Genomic DNA, 19,281 nt, shown 5'->3' with positions numbered 1-19,281 from the left:
CGATGTAGTTACAGCTAAATATTTAAATATTTTTTTAGGATATCAAAAAATTTATTTTCATTTTAAATTATGTCTCAATTTTACATTTTATTATATCAATTATATTAATTTATAATTATATAATAGTTTTGTATTAAACAACGTTAGTTGTTTACAATATTTTACAAAGTACGTCTACAATTTCTTTGTTTGTTTTAATTTTTAGAAATTATATTAAAATTTTTAACATATTCATTATACATAGAACATTGTTTTCATTTCAGATCGTTGAAGAATAATTAATTAGCTTTACGAGCCAAATTAAACTGGTAAGACCAATACTAAGTACAAACTACATAAATTCATCAAACTTTTTTTGTCATAATTGTCCATTAGTATTTTTATTTAGTCATTTTATTATAAGGAATTAAAAAATAACGTATTAAAAATAAATATACAAAATGACCCTAATGGAATTTACTGGTTGCACTTTAACAGCATTTGGCCCTGCATTATCAATGTTTATAATAACAATTATGAATGATCCTGTACGTGTCATTATATTGATAGCTAGTTCATTCTTCTGGTTATTAAGCTTGTTGTTCTCATCTATATTATGGTTTATATTTCCCATCAAAGAATATATCTGGGTAGGAGTTTGTTTATCAGTTTTAGTTCAAGAGCTTTTTCGATACTTTTTATATATATTACTCAGAAAAGCAGAAAGAGGACTGAAACAATTTGCAGTTCATTCATTCGTGTCTAGCAATAAACACATGTTGTCTTATGTATCCGGTTTGGGATTTGGTCTAATGAGCGGCTTATTTTCACTTATCAATATTTTAGCTGAAGTTGGTGGACCAGGGACGATGGGTTTACGCGGAGGCAACAGTGTATTTTGTTTGGTATCTTCAATTTTTACTGCTCTCACAATATTTTTGCATATTTTTTGGCAAGTCTTGTTTTTCCATGGATTAAATACAGAAAATAAAAAATTGATGTCATATGTTTTTTGTTCACACTTAATTGTTTCTGAAATTACATTATTTAATCAATACTATTATTATGTACTTACATTATCACTGGTATTTACAATAACAATGGGAACTGGATTCTACGCATTCAAAATAGCTGGAGGACAATTACCCTTTCTAAATAAAAATCAAAATGAAACTCCAACAACTATTAATTAAAATTTGATTGTCTGTATTGTTAATTGTATTTTTTTCTGTAAAATAGAATATTATGTGAAAAATATCTAATTTTTATAATAAAATACACATGTATTATAACAATTTCATAGAAAAATGTTAGTTTAATTAACTTTATTACAAATATTGTTTATTTTTGTAAGTTTTAAGATAAAAATTAAGAATATACATACATTCTTCTTAGTAACAAAAAACTAATATTGGCTTTACATATAAAAAAAAAATTGTTTAAAATGGCAAATAAAAATAATATATTGTAATACATTTAATTATATATTGTGTACTTTATTTTGAACATTACTCTAAACTAAACATAATTTAAAATATCTAATAAAAAAATAATTATATAATATTGTTAATTATATTTGATATAGTTAATTATAAAGTTATTAAACAAGATGCATTTATAGTAATTATAAAAGGCCCTTCTTGGCCAGGTAGAAAAGTGGATGGTATTATTTGATAACTTCCAGATTGGATTTCTTCTAGCTCCATTACTACATAACCAGACCTAAAAATAAAAAATAAAATTTCAATATAATTAGAAGTATTAACACAACTAATGGTTTTCTTTATTGTAATGTGGTTGCCATGAAATAAAAGCTAGTCATCAAAAGTATATTGTAAAACATATGAATAATAAATCACAGTGTAATACTTGAATTCACAACCCAAGACATTTGTAGCACTGTATGATGCAATAGTTTATAAATATAAAATTATTAATAATTTTTAAAATACCTTTGAAATGTTAAATTTTTAGTATTTTGATTCTGTATAATATTATTTAATTACTTGATTTATTTGTGAAATTAATTTTACTTTTATTTTCTACATAGTAGATTAACTAAGATATTTCTATTTATTTGTTTCATTTTGTACATAATAAAGCCGAATGTCAAAGTCGAAGAGAATATTGTATTATCCACTCAGTTGAGAAGACTATGCCAGAACTTGATCAACAAAAACAGCAGTGTCTGGACTTAAAGGCAATGGAAACTCTTGATCGGTCATCACCGGAATTATGGCCAGAACCTATGCCAGGCATGTCTGGTTTTGCTCAACATATTCGTTCATCATCTTCAAATGAAAAACAACCTTCTTGGAAACAACCACCTGATGCTCATGATATGATATTAGTACATCGTTACAGCCAAATGCCTCTGGCTCCACTTTTAGATGAATTAAAATCACTTTATGATTTTGCTTATAACTTAGGTTTAGAAGAGTCAAAAGAAATGACTCGAGGAAAATATTTAAATATATTCACTCGTAATTTAAAAAAATCAAATGATTAATTATTTTTAAACAAATAATTCTCAAACTATTTTTTTATCAATAACAATTAAAATAAATGAGGAAATTACCTTTTTCTTGGTAATTTTTCATTTTTTAAGAAATAAAAAAATAATTTGATAAAAAATGTTTTAAATCTAAATATAATATTATAAATAAATAAAAATGATATTTATAATTAAATTTGAATTAATAAGATTATCTTATGAACATTATCATTTAAATGAAATTATTAATTGATCTTGCTTAAATACACATTGCATAGTGTTTGGGCAGTTATTTATACTTTTTTAATTTTGGCAATATTAAAATCATTTTTAAAACTATATTTAAAAAAAATATATTTTAATTTTTATTGCTACCAATAGTTTTCATTTTTAATGTTTAGAAATTGCCTTATAACTATTTAATAAAAAACAATCATGTACCACTTTTTATTAAATTTTAGCTAACAGATTATTCTTAGGTACGAGTTTATGTACACAATTGAAATATTTTACAAGAGAACAATGTAATTTAATACCTTACCACAATGACATTACATTTTAAAATTCGCAAAAAAAAATATTTTGTGTAATTTAATATTATGATATATCAAACTATTATAAAACGATATTATTATCAAACTTTTGTTCTAATGTCAATGTTTTATCAAAATATCAATATTAATATAATTGCCCAACACTATGTAATAGTAAAAATAATTTTTTTTTTAATATTTAGAAGGTAAAAGTTATAATTTAAGTGTATTTCAGATGTGTATTGTGTGTGAATAAATATAAATTAATTATTATATTAGTACATATTATTACAACTAACCTATAGTTTCCTGATGATTTGCTTTTAAACTTTGCTGTTAAAGTGTTATCTGCTAATTCTACACAACATATTTCAAATCCAACTTGATACTGTTTAGGTGCTTTTAGTTCTATTTTTAATAATTCATTATTAGATGATTGTCCATCAACTACAAGTTTAAACTTAGGATTCTTATTAAATGAATTATGGTTTCGACATCCACCAGATGTTGTATTATTCCACTCACCATTTATGGTCTAATTAAATATTTTTGACATAATTATCAAATTGTATTATTATAGTGTTCAGTAAGTAAGGAAATAGGTCAGTTGTTACGAACAATAGGAATAATAGAAACCCATTTTCTTACTTACTAAACACCTATATAAAAATTATTCAACTATTAACTATTGATGAACAAGTACCTTTTTAAAAGCTATGTTGTATAAATCTGGAAGTTCTTCCATGGTAAATGGACAAGTGGCATAAGCTCGTAATGAATAATGTATTGAATTCATTTTTTCATATTGAGAGACAACTAATGTAAATTTAGAAGTATTTTTATTAAGAAGAATTTTACTAAGATAATGAGGGCTATTAATTCTTGTTCCTGATAAATAAGGTTCAGGATCATCTAAAATTATGAAAAAATAAATTGATTGATTTTTTTAAAATCATACTTTGACCTGGAAAAGATTTTTAAGTTACATATTAAAATTAATTTACATACTTGGATAGTGAACACGCTTTCCCTCATTTTTGTATACTAACATAGTAATATATTCACGATTTTCTTTGAAATCTTGTATATCAGTTATATGACGAGTTAATAAAATCCACACTGCTCCATTATGAATATTTTTAACATCCAAGCAATATTGGGGATTTTCACTCATATTATACAAGTCTGATAAGGGACCAGTTCCAGCATTCCAAGTTCTAAAATTATTTAAAAAATTAATTTTTAAACTAAAATGAATGGTGCTCAGAAAAATATAAAGTTTTATTGGGCTATTTGAAAATTTCAAATTTATATATGTAATTATACTTATGTATGCATGAAGTGAATGGAAATAATTCTGGATTCCAATTCATACAAAAAACATCAAAATAATGTAATATGGAAGTATAATCAATCCAGAAAATTCCATTATCAAATGATGATGCACTCATAGAGTCATAATTTAATGCTTCTTTAAGTTGATCAGTCCAACTGTTTTCATCTAAATCAGAATAGTGACCTTTCCAGCGAACGTGAGCCCAGGGATTTTTTAATTTAAATAATTTCAAATTCTAAAATTAAAAAAATAATAATGGGATTTGAGCAAAAATGGTGAAATCAAATTTTATCATTTTTCAGGAGTTAGAAATATTTTAATCATATAAGGATTAACAGTAGTAGATTATATTAGAGCAAAAACAATAATTGCTAAAAACCAAATTTTAATACTATCATTACTTTCAAAGGAAAGATAAGTTGTAAATATTTATTTTCAATGCAAACTCATTTTACCCAAAAATTGACTTAAACCACTTTTGCTCTAATCCCCACAATTTACAAAAACAATAAATAACATATTTTTTTTATTTACATGTTTATAAAAGTTATGTTAAAAACTACATCAACAAGTTTTAATATTTTTTTCATCTTACATCAATTTTTTTTACATCTAAAACAGCATAAGCATGTGAAGAAACAAGACCCGTACGTTTTTCTTCTGAGACTTCCATTGGACAGGTTGCTACAGTTATTAAAACATCACCTTTATTTAATCTCGAACACATCAATTCAAAAAGACCATCAGCATTGAATTCTGCATCTCTTACTCGAATTGCACATCTTTCTGGAATCCACCCTGTCAATGCATGTAAATCTATGTTCTAAACATTTTTTATTTTTTCAAATTATTTATATCTAAGAAATTATAAAACATTTTATTATTACTTACACTACTAGATCCTGGAAAATCATAACCACCCATTACTTTAAGGTATGCTTTTTCTATAAGAGATACCCAAAATTCATTTTTATTAGAAGAATGTGAACAAAGTAATGAATTATATTTTCCAGCTGGTAATCGATCATCAATTATAACTTTCCTTTGAATACCATTTAAATGCAATTTGATCATATATTTACCTAAAAACAACCTTAAATCAATATTTTGTATTATTTATGTAATAAGTCAGTATACTAAAAAAATGTAATACTACTTCAGAGTTATTTTGTTTTCTAATTATTGATGATTGTAATTAAAATAGAATAATAACTTTTTTTGTTCAATATCAACCTATATTATTTTTTAAATTTCAACCATAAAAAAAAATTAACATAAATTGTACATCTACAAAAATGTTAAAAAACCTAACATTTTTAATGCTAACCGTTTGATTTTTCTTAGAATAATTATATTAAGAAAATTATTTTAGGTATTTTTAGTTTTATATATTTCTTGATTTAACAGTTATTCATTACTTTTTTTAATAATCCCTTATACCTTATAAGGGTGTCAACTTAATTTTTTTTAATGACAACATGTATATTTGGATCAATTTATAAAGTAGAAAACAATTTAATCAAGAAAATAACTGATTAATAACAATTTTTAGTTCATTATTTCGGAAGTTATTGCCATATCAAAATATAAACTTGAGTTTAGTTGAAGGATAACAACATTTATCATTACACATTTCTCGACCACACTTCTCTTCCCACCAAGGTATAAAAATGTTAACATCTGAAATACTGGTCCAAAAGTTGTTATCAATGTTAATTAACTTACTTGATTACATTTCAATATAAAATAAAATTCTCATTATGTACATACCAAAAGGATTATAAACTGGCTGACCATTTTTTTTTTGAGGATATATTATGGATGTAATTAGTCTTTTTTTAAAATGTTTCTCATACACTGCACAAACAGCTAAAGATGCAACAAAAGAACAATCAGTAACCACCTAAGTAACATTAAAATTTATTAAACTAACTATATAAAAATAAAAGATCACATATTAGAATATGAACCCAATTCAGCTTTTTTAAAAAAGCGATTTTTTTTAACATAAAAAATTTATTTAAACCTTTGTTACCGTGTTAAATATTATCTATAAATGCATACTAAAGCTGATTTCAAATTTAATGTAGATTTAAAAATAGCTAAATAAAAACATAATATATCAAACTTAATTTTTTATTTTCTCCTAATTTTAAATATATTATTGCTTCATATTATATTATATTTAATTTAATAATTACCGTTTGCTTAATGCTATAAAAATCAATGTAATCTCCAACAATCATTTTTGGATCTGAACACAGTTGATCAGGACGTAACCATTGATCAAAATGTTTCTTTTGCTCATATGATAATGGTAATAAACCATCATTGTCAGTAAATCGAATAGATAATTGAAATCTGTAATAATTATCCAAAAAGAGAAACTTTAGCTATCATTATCTAAAAAACTTCAATTAAACATATTTATTTTCTTAATCACACTATACAAAAATTTATTTTATAAATTGTTTTTCAATTTGTAAAATAACTACTATCATTTAAAAATGATTGAGTATAATGAACAAATTGGATTTTAATACTTTAATTATATAAATAAATAGCTCTCTTTTCACATTAAAATAATGTGAAAATTAAAATGTGATAATGTCTATTTATATTTATAACTTAAAAAATTATCTATGCAAAAATCTATTTAACAACCTCTAATTTAAAATTGAGATAAATCTCTATAGTGTAGAGATTTAGAGTGGTCCTCCAAAATACATATAGATAATTTTTTTTTGTCAGTCGTACCCTCTTAAATGATTTTAATATGTATAAAAATAAAATGTATAAAATTTGAAGTTGAATAATTAAGTTTAACCTGAGCCCCTGCCTAAAATAAATAAATTATTTTTTTTGAAGTTCTTTAACAATATTTCATTAAAACTATAAAAATACGATTAAGAGCTGTAATGTATAATTTAACCAACATAATAATGTAATATGTAAAACAATCTGAGGATTCTTGTCCAACATGGCTCGATATCAACATCAAATTACATTCTAAAAAACAAGCTTTACATGTATTATTTTTCAGTATGTGTAAAATCAAACTTAACTTACATAAAAATGTTAAACTTGTTATTCAAGAGATCACTGTATTTTTGGAAATTCTAGTTAGACGAGATTACAATAGTATAAAAATACATGTATAACTTTATAATGAATGGACAACTTTACAGAAATATGCATCATGAAAAACAGAAATAAATTAAAAAAAACAAGTTGCTTTTGTTGAGGGATTTTTAAAATTTTTTTTATTAGCTTTTATTAAGAAAATATTATAGCTCGATAATATAGTATTAATTACAAGAATAATGGGTGTTAGTTAGTATAATAAAAGTAAAGTATATGCAATAAATTATACTATATAATAAAGTAGTTAAATAGTACAACCAGCGCTCAATATAAAAGAAATTATAGCAGTATTCACGGGAATAGAATGGAAATTTAGTACAACAGAGGGAACAAAATTGGAAATTCTATTGGATTCTAAAAATTTAATAAGCAGGCGCCAAGGAGGAGCAATTCAATAAATAGTGAGAAAAATCTCCGAGGACTTCATCCTCATGTAAATGGCAAAAGGGAACAGAGTTCAGGTTTAATTTGTAAGCAAATGCTGGTAAAAGGTTATGACCCAGTTTGAGTCGTGAAAAGCTTGAAATGATATTGCGAGTAAGATCTAGTTGATGGAACCAAGGAATTTTGGAAGGGCTAGGTATGATGGACCAATGCCATTGGGCAAAGCTGTTGGGGAGATAAGGCCACTTAGTGAGCCATGCTTCCATTAGAGTAGATCTAAAATAATGCAGAGTATCAGAATAAAGGAGGAGAATTGTTGAGGGATTAGATTATCTTTTTGATATTGCACATAATTTTGCATAAAAATTAACTTAGATAAGTATTTTTTTTTATTATCTTAAAGAAATAAGGCAAAATTGGCTGCATGAATAACATAGAAAAAAATTTACAAAAAACTAAAAAAATAACAGAAAAGCGGTTGGAAACAGTTAAAAAGAAAAAACAAGCTTAAGAAAAAATGGAATTATCAAGTAAAAATTAATTTAATAAATTACATATATTTGATTTAATACAGAACATACTATTAACATAAAATGTCAGCTCTAAATTCTGATAGTGATACTGATATTGAGGATAATGACAAATCAATAGACACTGTTGAAAAATATCTAAATTCCAGGACTGCACCTCAATTCAGAGGTAAAAACCATTTTATCAACACTTGCAAGTTTATTGAATAGATGTAAAATAAGTGGTCTCCATGCAGTTCATATATTGTCTGCAGCTACTGAAGTTTTTTATGTTGATATAAGTAATTTAGTTATGAATTAAATTTCTATTAATTGAATACATCTACGCTTAAAGAAGGATAGAGCAGATAATCTTCAAAATAAATTCATTGTTGTTTAATAGAATAGAAAGATCCAAATTTAACAAGGATACAATTTATTTAAAACCAGTTTATTATTAACAAGTATTTCTTTTAAAAATTCGGATAAACTTTTAAAAGTATACCTAAGCTTGTACCAGAAACTGGTCAAAATCAAGCAACAGCAGTGTTTCAAGCATTTAAGGAATGGGTCTTATCAAAAATATACAAGATGTATGTTGTGATACATTAGCTTAGAACACAGGTTGTCATGCCAGGAGCGTGTATAATTTTTGAACAGATATTAGAATGTGATGTTATTTACTTCCCTCTAGACATCATATTTATAAAATCAAACTTAAAGCTGCATTTTATGTAAATTCTGTAATCAATTTGAACTATTAAAAAGTGAAAAAAATTCATTGCGTAATATTTGTATATTTTTCATTTGATTAAATATTAAACCATGGTTTTGTGCACCTGTTGCTTCATTAGCTTCTTTCAAGGTCTTAATTTTTTTAAAGTTTTATTCACTATCAAAATATAGATAAAAGTATATCTCAAACAACATTAAAAAAATATATATATATAGACATTTGTCGTACTTAGCCCTGAAACGTTAACATTGACATTTATTGATACTAATTTAACAGTTCAAACTAAAATTAAATAGTTGAAGCTATAATATTAAACAATTCTTCTGATATTAATAAATATTTTATATATATATATANTTGTTAAGACACTTTGTGTTAGCAATGACACGGCCAAAAGAGGAGGTATGAAGGAGTTTCAATGCTACAATATTATCAAAAAATGAAGATCAAAAACAGTTTGTGCTTCAAATTATAGAAGATTATCATTGTATATATCCAAACTGTTTGTGAAATCAATTATTTTTAAATCATTCTAATTTTTAACTCAATTTTTTTAACTAGTATTTACTATATTTAATGAAAAATTAGGTTACATTTCCACTGTTATATTTAACAGTATTTTGTTTTTAAATTATATATATTTTTATATGAATAAATTTTAATAAAATATAAAATTATAACTATAAACTGTATATCGAAAATTAAAAAAAAACATGGTTAATTCAGCAAAAAAGTGTTCTTCAACTTTAATGAATGGGGACACGGGTGTTAAACTTATCCAATCAACTCCAAATATTATGCACTTTCTTTTTGTACATATATGATCCGATTTGGAGGGAAAGACTAATAAAAAATTTAATATTTAAAATCAAGGATCACTCTACTTTACATTAACATTTACCATTTTATTACAAATTGTCAGGTACTTTTGAAACACATCAAAAGTATAAAATATTTTTAATACATATTTTACCTTTCTAAAAGATCAACATCCATGAATGGCACATATTCCTTATTATTTATTTTGGACGTGATTAATAAAACTCGTTTTTCAGATTCTGTGTACAAACTATCACTTGGTATTTTTAATTGATATGTTACATTTTTTATAATCATTTTATTTGTGCACACTAGAAAGAGGAACGAACTATAAAACTTAATTTAAAATAAGTAAAAATATGAAACTGTTGATTTAATACTTAATAAAGCTATTAATTTATTTGACTTTTTTTTTTTTTTTTTTTAATGTTATATTTATAATTCTATAGCTTGCATGTTTTAAGTAAAATAACTCAAGAAATTAATATTTTTATATTAATTTTGGTAGAAATTATCATTTAATAATTTTTAATTCAAAATAAATAACTTAAAATATTTTTTTTAAAGCTACTCACTAAGAAGTTTATATTATGTGTTGTTCAGTAAGTAAGGAAACGGGTTTCTATTGTTTTCATTCTTTGTAACAACTGTTTTCTTACTTACTGATTAACTATATAAAGAAAAATTAGCCAACAAATTTAATTTAATTGTTTAATAATATTATGTCAGAATTACAATTTAACAATCATAGGTCAACTAGGATAAAGTTTATAAGGATGCTAAATTATTTTTTTTATATAAAACTAAATATCATTTTATAAATTGTTTGTGGGCTAATTATTCATTTCTAGAGAGGCTTAACCCACCTAGTTGCCCCTATGACATAGATTGAAATTGACTTAACTTTGTATTTAATTCACTTAAATACCTGAATTAGTATCACATTTCAATTTAGATTCTTTTAATTTTTCTGCTCTATCTAAAGACTTAATAATTAATACAGCTAATTTGTTTACAATAATTTCATCAGATATTTCTTTTTTCTAAAACACAAAAATTCACTTGTTTAAAAATTAAAAGCATTACTCTAGTTTTTAGAATTAGATATATATCTGATATTTACCACTTTTAATGTAAATTCAATAGCTTGCATATAAGCTTTAATAGCCATATCTCTTTTCCCTGTCTCATCAATATCTAGAGCCTGTTTTAATAAATATTTACATTGTTTTAGTAAGATTTTATCTTGATTAATACTTTCTATTTCTTTGGCAGCATCTTGTTGAACTAAACATTTTCAATCATAAAGATTAAAATTTAACATAAATATTAAATTTTTAGGCCGAATTAATATTAGAGCTAGGACATTAGAATTGTAAATTTTTATATAATTTTACTATTTTGGGTTAAATAATTCTTTCAGAACCAATGCAATAAATACAATAGGAATAAACAAATCTGGTGATATAAGTAATTAGATATTTTACGTCAAATAAGGTATTTATGACTTACTAAATAAGTAATAATTAAAACATAAAATTTTTTTTTGTAATTGACAAAGTAATATGGCGTATGTAAATTATTCAAAATATATGTATTGTTTTATTTGAAAATAATAGTGAAACTCTTTTTTCATTCTTTCTTTTAGAATTATGTAATAAAAAAATACATAATTTAACATTTTTTCATTATATTTTGTTTATCAATAACTTAATTTGAAATTAAATTTTCTCAATTACTCTTTTTAAATAGTTATACACTTTAAAATTTACTGTTTTTATTATTTTTTGAAAATTAGAAGATTTTTACACTGGCTATTAAACTTGACACAATTTTATGATGGCTGAGGAAACTATTAAGACGATTAGGTGTATTTCATTGTTAAAGTTCAAATATAGTCTCCCAACCGAAAACTAAAAGTGAACAGCACATCTGAATATCAGTTCTAAGGTAGCAACTGAATGTTCCACTATACTAAACTACATTAAAATCTAAATTTATTAGATGTTAATTTTAGATTATAAAATTATTGTGTATAAAAGAAATTTAAAGATCTATTAATAGAAATACTAAAGAGCAAAAATTAAGAACTATGGGCAACATTTCCCATAAAAAATCATTCTAAAAAATATTAAATAAATTAACAAAATAAATCTTTTTATTTATAATTTGAATTTAAGAGAACCAATCCTAAAGAATAGATAATATTTTCCATAACTATAATTATATAAAAATTGTAATAAACATTTGAAAAATAATTTTTTTTTGGGGGGTGAACTTTTAATCTGAGAAAGTTATGTTATATTATAATATTATATTATATTATAATATTTAGTTTTAAATATTAGTAGCTAAAGAAGATAAGGTAACTGGTTGAGTTATTAAATACATCCCAATAAGTAAAAACTATAGATATTTTTGGAAATTTTAACAGTCTAACATCATAGTTAAGCAATTTTGTTGATATATAAAACTTGACTTTAATAACAAAATATGTTATGTTGACATTTAAATATACTAAAAACAATTAATATTCCATTCAATTCCAATTTTTTTTAAATTTAAATTTAATCTAACAAGTTTATTTTTTATTTGACATTACTAAAAATATTAAATTTCAAAAGTAGATGGAATTAAAAACTTTATATACAGATATAAGAAGTTAATTTTTAAAAATTAGTCTATCCTTAAATCCTTTTTTGTTCAATAACTAGCCTAAAAAAAAATTGTACATTACATTTAATTTTTACTTTTAAATGATCAAAAACATACATTATTTTTTTTTATATTAAGATTTAACATTATAGTTATTTGGAATGTACAATTAAAATACTATCTGATGAAAATAAATCTACTAATTACTTTGATATTCAAGAGTTTCTGCTCTATTTATATACTCATGTGATTTTTTACACCACTGATCAGCTAAATGATCATCTTTTCTTATTTTCCAAGCTAATTCTAATAGTGTAGCTGCTTCTTTGTAATAATAAATAGCAGCTTGTAATTGTCCTTTACGATCATATTCTACTGCTTTGATAGATACTTTAAGGGCTTCTTCTGAATATTCCATTTTAATAATAACAACTAATAATATTTTACTAACAATAATTATAACAAATAAACAAATTTAATGTGGTTTAGGTTTATGACCATCAACATAAAAATTTCTAGTGGCTACAGGCAATTCAAGATGAATTCCATCTAAACTTTTGTCTAAAATTATCTGACAACTCAACCGTGAATTTTCTTTTAAAAATGGTGCCAAATCCAATAAATCGTCTTCTTTCTCGCTAGCTATAGGGAGTTTTGATAAATAATTTTCTAAGACATAACAATGGCATGTCGTACAAGCTAATGAAGCCTCACATGCACCTTCAAGTTCAATGCCATACCTGAAATTGATATTAGTACTTAAACAATTTAAAAAGAAATGTCACTTTACTATAATAAAATAAAACATTATATTGTGGTACTGATTTATTTCAACAACTTCATTAAAATTAAATTAAATTAATTAAATTAAACAAATAAAATCAGGTTTAATTCTCATCTTACCTAGGTACACAAATAATCATTTAACCAAATTAGATACTTTTTAACATGTATGCTATTCATATACATATAATTATTAAAAACTTAAATAGATATACTTTTTAGGTGAAAGGAATTAGAACTAAAATTATTGTTTAATTTGTAATTTACCCCATTATCGTGTCAAAAATATGTAGGAAATCGATCAGCACAGTCTTTACTAAAGAATTTCACTACTTTTATTTGAACATATTATAGTGCCGTTTAAAACGCTATAATGTTACAAAATGCTAAAGACAAATCACCAATTTTAACAAGTATTAATAATGCATTTTTTTACCTGTGAGCTAAGTATAAAACATTATCACCGACCTTGCCCTTCACTTTGGTATGTTTGCCATTTTTATCAATAAAAGTAACATAAACAACATCATTTTCATCTTTTGGATCTAGCCATTCATATTCGCCGTGATTTAATACAGTACTAGTAAATAATGATCTCTTATTTAAATAGTCCAAATTTTTTTTGTTTGATAGACTAGTAAATCGACTACCAGTAATAAAACATAGACGTATAACATTTACTGGTAATAAATAAAAAAACATGCTAAGAAAAGTATAATGGTAAAACCTTTAACAACAGAAGCATGCGAACATCAACTCAACACAGAACATCGTAAATATTTTAAAAATGCTTCAAGTAATCATACATCTTTTGTACTACTCTGATAACATCTTATCACCACATGTGCATTTTATTCTATGGAATTGATTTAACGTTGTTAACAGTCGCGTGGGGGTCTAGCATACCCCCACATAAATAAAAACGGATGTATTATATTGCATAAAAGGTGTACATAGATATAAATTTAAAAGATGGTTTTTATAGTAATATTAAATCGATTTTCATAAATAAATACCTTCGAAAAAAAAATGTATGACTTCAAATATTCATCAAAATTGAAATGAGTCATATTTACACCTACGCGACTTGTAACGTTATAATTTTTTTTTTGGACTTCTATTTTTATAAAAATATTGTTTTATCGTAAATGCAATGTTATAATAGATATAATATTTTGGAATTGGAATTATGTGGATCTACCACCGACTGTGCAATTAAGTTTTAAAAATAAATAATCTATTGAGAATTTCCACTACTCGATGATATGGAACAAATAAGAACAAAACATGTAATAAATACACAAAGATTGTTGGGAGAAAAATCAATGTTCAACAGATTCAGAATAATTGTGTATACTCGTATCATAATAATTAAATGTTTAGTAATATTAATAATAAAAACGGTAGCACAGTGGGGTCGAGGCACAGTGTAGACGAGGCATAGATGGGACAAGTGAATCGCTAACTGCAGAAACGGGACAAGTCCATTTTTATCAATTTTGATTTTATTATCATTTTTTGTTAAGCACTCGTAAATACATCGTTTACTGTAGAAAGAAGTCAAATCCGACTACCTAAATGCTAAATATAGTGTTTGGAAATTTCACTTTACTGCAGAATGGGAACATGTCCATGACATGTCCCATTTCTGCAGTAAACATCTTATATATCTATGGTGACCAGACGTACACTTTTTTGATGCCTTGTCCTATTGTCCTTAATACTTGTGTAAAGTACATACAAATGTACTCTTAATTAACTTAAAACGAATATTTATAAAAAAAAAGTATATTACAGTTTTGTATAGGNCTCCGAGTTATTTCAATCACACAGTTCGACAGCAGTGAATTCCTCACCCGGTTATCATAAATTGTCAATAGCGCAACAATTGTACATTTCCACTTAGTTATTTTTTTTTTAAATTAATAGTATTAACCAGTTGTTTGCCGGGATCCCACCTTTGCCACGAACTGATGATGCTCCGACATTTACATACTTCGACATTTGACAAAGTAGTAATTATTACGAACATCTGGTACTCCGACTATCTGATACCATAGGTAACCATAACCACGACGGATTTTACTCCGACATTTAATAAAAAATAAAATGTGGTAATAACTCCGACATTATCGATAGTTTGATTATGCATCGAAAGTTATATTATATTTCGATTGCATTGTTAGTAATAGGGCGAATTGATCGTATATGTTGCAACGTCAGGGTCACGTGGCTACAGAAACACTACATTATTAAATTAATTATATTATTTNAAATATTAATTTTTACTTTGGCTGCACCATTTGTAGCAATTATAAAAAATAAAATAATTAGTTATTTTCATTATCATAGCGTTATTAATATAAATAAGTTAAATTGAGTACTACTTCTTTTTACATTAATTGCAATTTTTTAAGCATTTAATACATTTTTATTATTTTTAATAAGCTAAATTTACATTCTTAATTAATTATTAAAAGATTATTATACTGAAGTCAAGTTTAAACTACATCAATAAATTTAAGAGTTCTAAACACACAAAACAAAATCACATTTACACATTCATTCATAACATAGATCACTGATTTTGTGCAAGCGAACCCTCCCACCACCAGTGACTATTTACACGGCATTACACAATACAGTCTGATCGATATTAAGTGCTTTTAGCCGGTTCGGGTACGCACTATAATATTTAGTGTCCCTGTACTTAACAATATTTTAGCCAAAAATATGCATACTGAGCTATTTATGTAAAAAAAATTATAGTTAAAAAAAAATAAAAAACACGCTTTTAAAGCACATCGAACTAAAAAGTTAAAAATAATTTTTAGTTCAATGTACTTAAAAAGACTGTTTTTTTAGTTTTTTTTAACTATATTTATTTAAATGACACAGATTGAAGACTATACATAACTTTTTATCAATAACATTATAATAGATGGCATACAAAAGCTCTTATCTTTTTAAAGAAAAATCAATGACATAACCTCGTCTAATAATAAATGCTATGTTTAAAATATTCTATACTAATATATCTATACTAATATATATATATATATATATATATATTAGTATTTTGATGCTTCCCTAACTAACAAAGATAAACAGAAACAATTTTATAATATGTTTATTAAGCAACTTTTATAATTCTTGTGTTTAAAGTTTTAACCAAAATACAAAAATACAATTTCCACATAATAAAAAGTTATGTATTCAGAATTATGTCTTCATCAGGTAAATCTATAGACTCCAAAATTGATTCCACAAAAGGTGACATTATAGAGTGATGAGTAGCAGGTTCTTTATACATCTCATTTAAAGTTGAATCAGTTAACTCAGTTACAGAGCTGGTTTATAAAAATCTGACGTTTTAACTTGTTGAGTAATTGCCTCTAGTTTATCAATATTTCAATTGTAACATGCCAAAAAATAGTATTAATAAAAATAAGTTTTATTAGATTGTATGAATAAAATAATACATTAATTAAGACAGACAAATTTATTATTATATTTAATTAAAAAAAAAAACTAATTTACTTATAAATACCTATAGCGTTCTGTTATTAATAAGATTTATTATAACGCACTATATAAAATACAAAAATGAAATATATAACTAAAATATATACTAATAATTGACACCATAGAGAACATAACCTTTTTCTCTTACCAGAGAGGATCAATAGGTGATATGTGGTATCACGCTACATACTCCCCCTTCAGTGAAAATGTCACAAAAAAAATTATTTTATTTTAGATGGTAGTTTATAGGTTTACACAAAAATATGTTTAAAATATGTTATGTATATTTTAAACGGTAGTTTTAATGATGAAAACTCAAATACACATTTTTTACAAGACACTTTTAGTTAAATCTAATTAGTTGTCATTGAGGTGGCTCAATAATATAATCCATGTTCATAGATAGTCTATCTAGAAATTTGCCCGGGTCAGGTAAATCTTCAGACTCCAAATTTGATTCTTAAATTGGCGACAACGAAGCAGACTGAGTGGCCGTATCTGTATACAAGACACTTTTAGTTAAATCTAATTAGTTGTCATTTTAAATGCACTCTGAGGGCAGGTAAATGGTCAGATTTATAAAAATAAATATAATAAATGATAGGTAAATACATCAACAAAAAAAAAAACTTATATTGATTTTTTCATTTTAAAGAAAGTTATGGCAGTTTGAAGTAAAAAAAATAGAAAAAATTATCAATTTTAACATTTGTAATTTTTTTGGAGATTTTCCCCTATTTACGGGGAACTAGGGAAATTTTTTCAATTTTTCAGGGTAATGTCTTCGACTAGATACGATTTATGATCTTTTGACGTATCATTGAAGGAAATCTTTTCGGTGAGAGCTAAGAAAAAGTAGTAACAGACTCAAAAAANGCAGGTAAATGGTCAGATTTATAAAAATAAATATAATAAATGATAGGTAAATACATCAACAAAAAAAAAAATCATAATAAAACCAATAACTTTTCTGCTTCGCATCGAAGCTAAAAAAACGAATTTACTTATAAATACCTGTTAAAACTGTAGGTGGCTCACAAACGGATGCTAACTTTATAACCATGATCATTAATAGAGTTTTCAGAATTGCGCCATCATTAGGTAAATCTATAGAGTCCCAAATTGATTCCATAATAGGGGACATTCTAGAGCACTCAGCAGCGGTTTCTGAATATACAACATTTATGGGCAAATTGAATGAAGATTTATCAGTTTGTGTTTCAATAAACTTAGCTTTAATTTTGGTCTGTGTACAATAATTGTCGTAAGTTATTTCAGAGGTTTGAATAGTGGTATCCGTATGTAGTCCTGTAAAAACTGTGGAGGGCTCAAAATTATAACCCATGTTCATAGATAGTCTATCTACAACTTTGGTTGTCAGGTAAATCTTCATACCCCAATAATGATTAATTAATTGGTGACAATATAGAGCATTGAGTAGCAGTGTTAGTTTGAATTTTGATCTTTGTACACCGTTTGCATAACATTACAGAGGGTTGAGTTGCGTTTTCTGTGTGTACAACCTTTAAAGTTGATTCGTCTGTTTGTGTAATAGACACAATTAAGTCTGCTTTATTGTTAGTCTGAGTACATCTCTCAAAAGACAATGTTGAGCCCTGTGTAGCATTATCTTTTTTTCCTGGGTCTGGGAAACTACGTTTTGTTGTTCTGATACACATTTTACGTCTTCTGTCAATATAATTGTCCTGTTAAAACTGTGGAGGGCTCAAAATTATAACCCATGTTTATAGATAGTCTATCTACAACTTTGCCCGGGTCAGGTAAATCTTCATACCCCAATAATGATTAATTAATTGATGACAATATAGAGCATTGAGTAGCAGTGTTAGTTTGAATTTTGATCTTTGTACACCGTTTGCATAACATTACATAGGGTTGAGTTGCGTTTTCTGTGTGTACAACCTTTAAAGTTGATTCGTCTGTTTGTGTAATAGACACAATTAAGTCTGCTTTATTGTTAGTCTGAGTACATCTCTCAAAAGACAATGTTGAGCCCTGTGTAGCATTATCTTTTTTTCCTGGGTCTGGGAAACTACGTTTTGTTGTTCTGATACACATTTTACGTCTTCTGTCAATATAATTGTCCTGTTAAAACTGTGGAGGGCTCAAAATTATAACCCATGTTTATAGATAGTCTATCTACAACTTTGGTGGTCATGTAAATCTTCATACCCCAATAATGATTAATTAATTGGTGACAATATAGAGCATTGAGTAGCAGTGTTAGTTTGAATTTTGATCTTTGTACACCGTTTGCATAACATTACAGAGGGGTAAGTTCTGTTTTCTGTGTGTACAACCTTTAAAGTTGATTCGTCTGTTTGTGTAATAGACACAATTAAGTCTGCTTTATTGTTAGTCTG

General features: G+C 25.3%; 4 protein-coding genes across 4 annotated transcripts; 2 read left to right on the top strand and 2 right to left on the bottom strand.

Annotated features, from left to right (window-relative positions):
- The first annotated feature begins 64 nt into the window (after positions 1-64).
- On the top strand, positions 65-3,279 carry LOC126908425 (protein lin-52 homolog). Its single transcript, XM_050690472.1, has 3 exons — positions 65-168; positions 264-308; positions 2,082-3,279. Exon 3 carries the CDS (start codon positions 2,135-2,137, stop codon positions 2,486-2,488), a length of 354 nt encoding a protein of 117 aa, XP_050546429.1. The 5' UTR covers positions 65-168; positions 264-308; positions 2,082-2,134; the 3' UTR covers positions 2,489-3,279.
- Positions 302-1,274, top strand: LOC126908423 (gamma-secretase subunit Aph-1). The gene has a single exon (XM_050690470.1). The coding sequence runs from the start codon at positions 441-443 to the stop codon at positions 1,170-1,172; it is 732 nt and encodes a 243-aa protein (XP_050546427.1). The 5' UTR covers positions 302-440; the 3' UTR covers positions 1,173-1,274.
- LOC126908421 (calpain-7-like) lies at positions 1,390-13,007 on the bottom strand. The gene is made up of 13 exons (XM_050690467.1): positions 12,797-13,007; positions 11,058-11,221; positions 10,863-10,977; positions 10,089-10,245; positions 6,544-6,703; positions 6,113-6,245; positions 5,234-5,424; positions 4,938-5,165; positions 4,333-4,577; positions 4,015-4,223; positions 3,710-3,918; positions 3,306-3,541; positions 1,390-1,701 (listed from the first exon to the last, which is right to left on the bottom strand). Exons 1-13 carry the CDS (start codon positions 13,005-13,007, stop codon positions 1,569-1,571), a joined length of 2,391 nt encoding a protein of 796 aa, XP_050546424.1. The 3' UTR covers positions 1,390-1,568.
- On the bottom strand, positions 12,989-14,209 carry LOC126908424 (adrenodoxin-like protein 1, mitochondrial). Its single transcript, XM_050690471.1, has 2 exons — positions 13,809-14,209; positions 12,989-13,329 (listed from the first exon to the last, which is right to left on the bottom strand). The coding sequence occupies exons 1-2, from the start codon at positions 14,072-14,074 to the stop codon at positions 13,065-13,067; spliced, it is 531 nt and encodes a 176-aa protein (XP_050546428.1). The 5' UTR covers positions 14,075-14,209; the 3' UTR covers positions 12,989-13,064.
- Positions 14,210-19,281: the final 5,072 nt, after the last annotated feature.

This window comes from Daktulosphaira vitifoliae, unplaced genomic scaffold (assembly GCF_025091365.1).
Source record: "Daktulosphaira vitifoliae isolate Bord-2020 unplaced genomic scaffold, ASM2509136v1 Scaffold_5, whole genome shotgun sequence".
NCBI classification, from domain to species: domain Eukaryota; kingdom Metazoa; phylum Arthropoda; class Insecta; order Hemiptera; family Phylloxeridae; genus Daktulosphaira; species Daktulosphaira vitifoliae.
The sequence above is the reverse complement of the archived record's forward strand: the minus strand, read 5'-3'. Positions and strand labels throughout refer to the sequence as shown.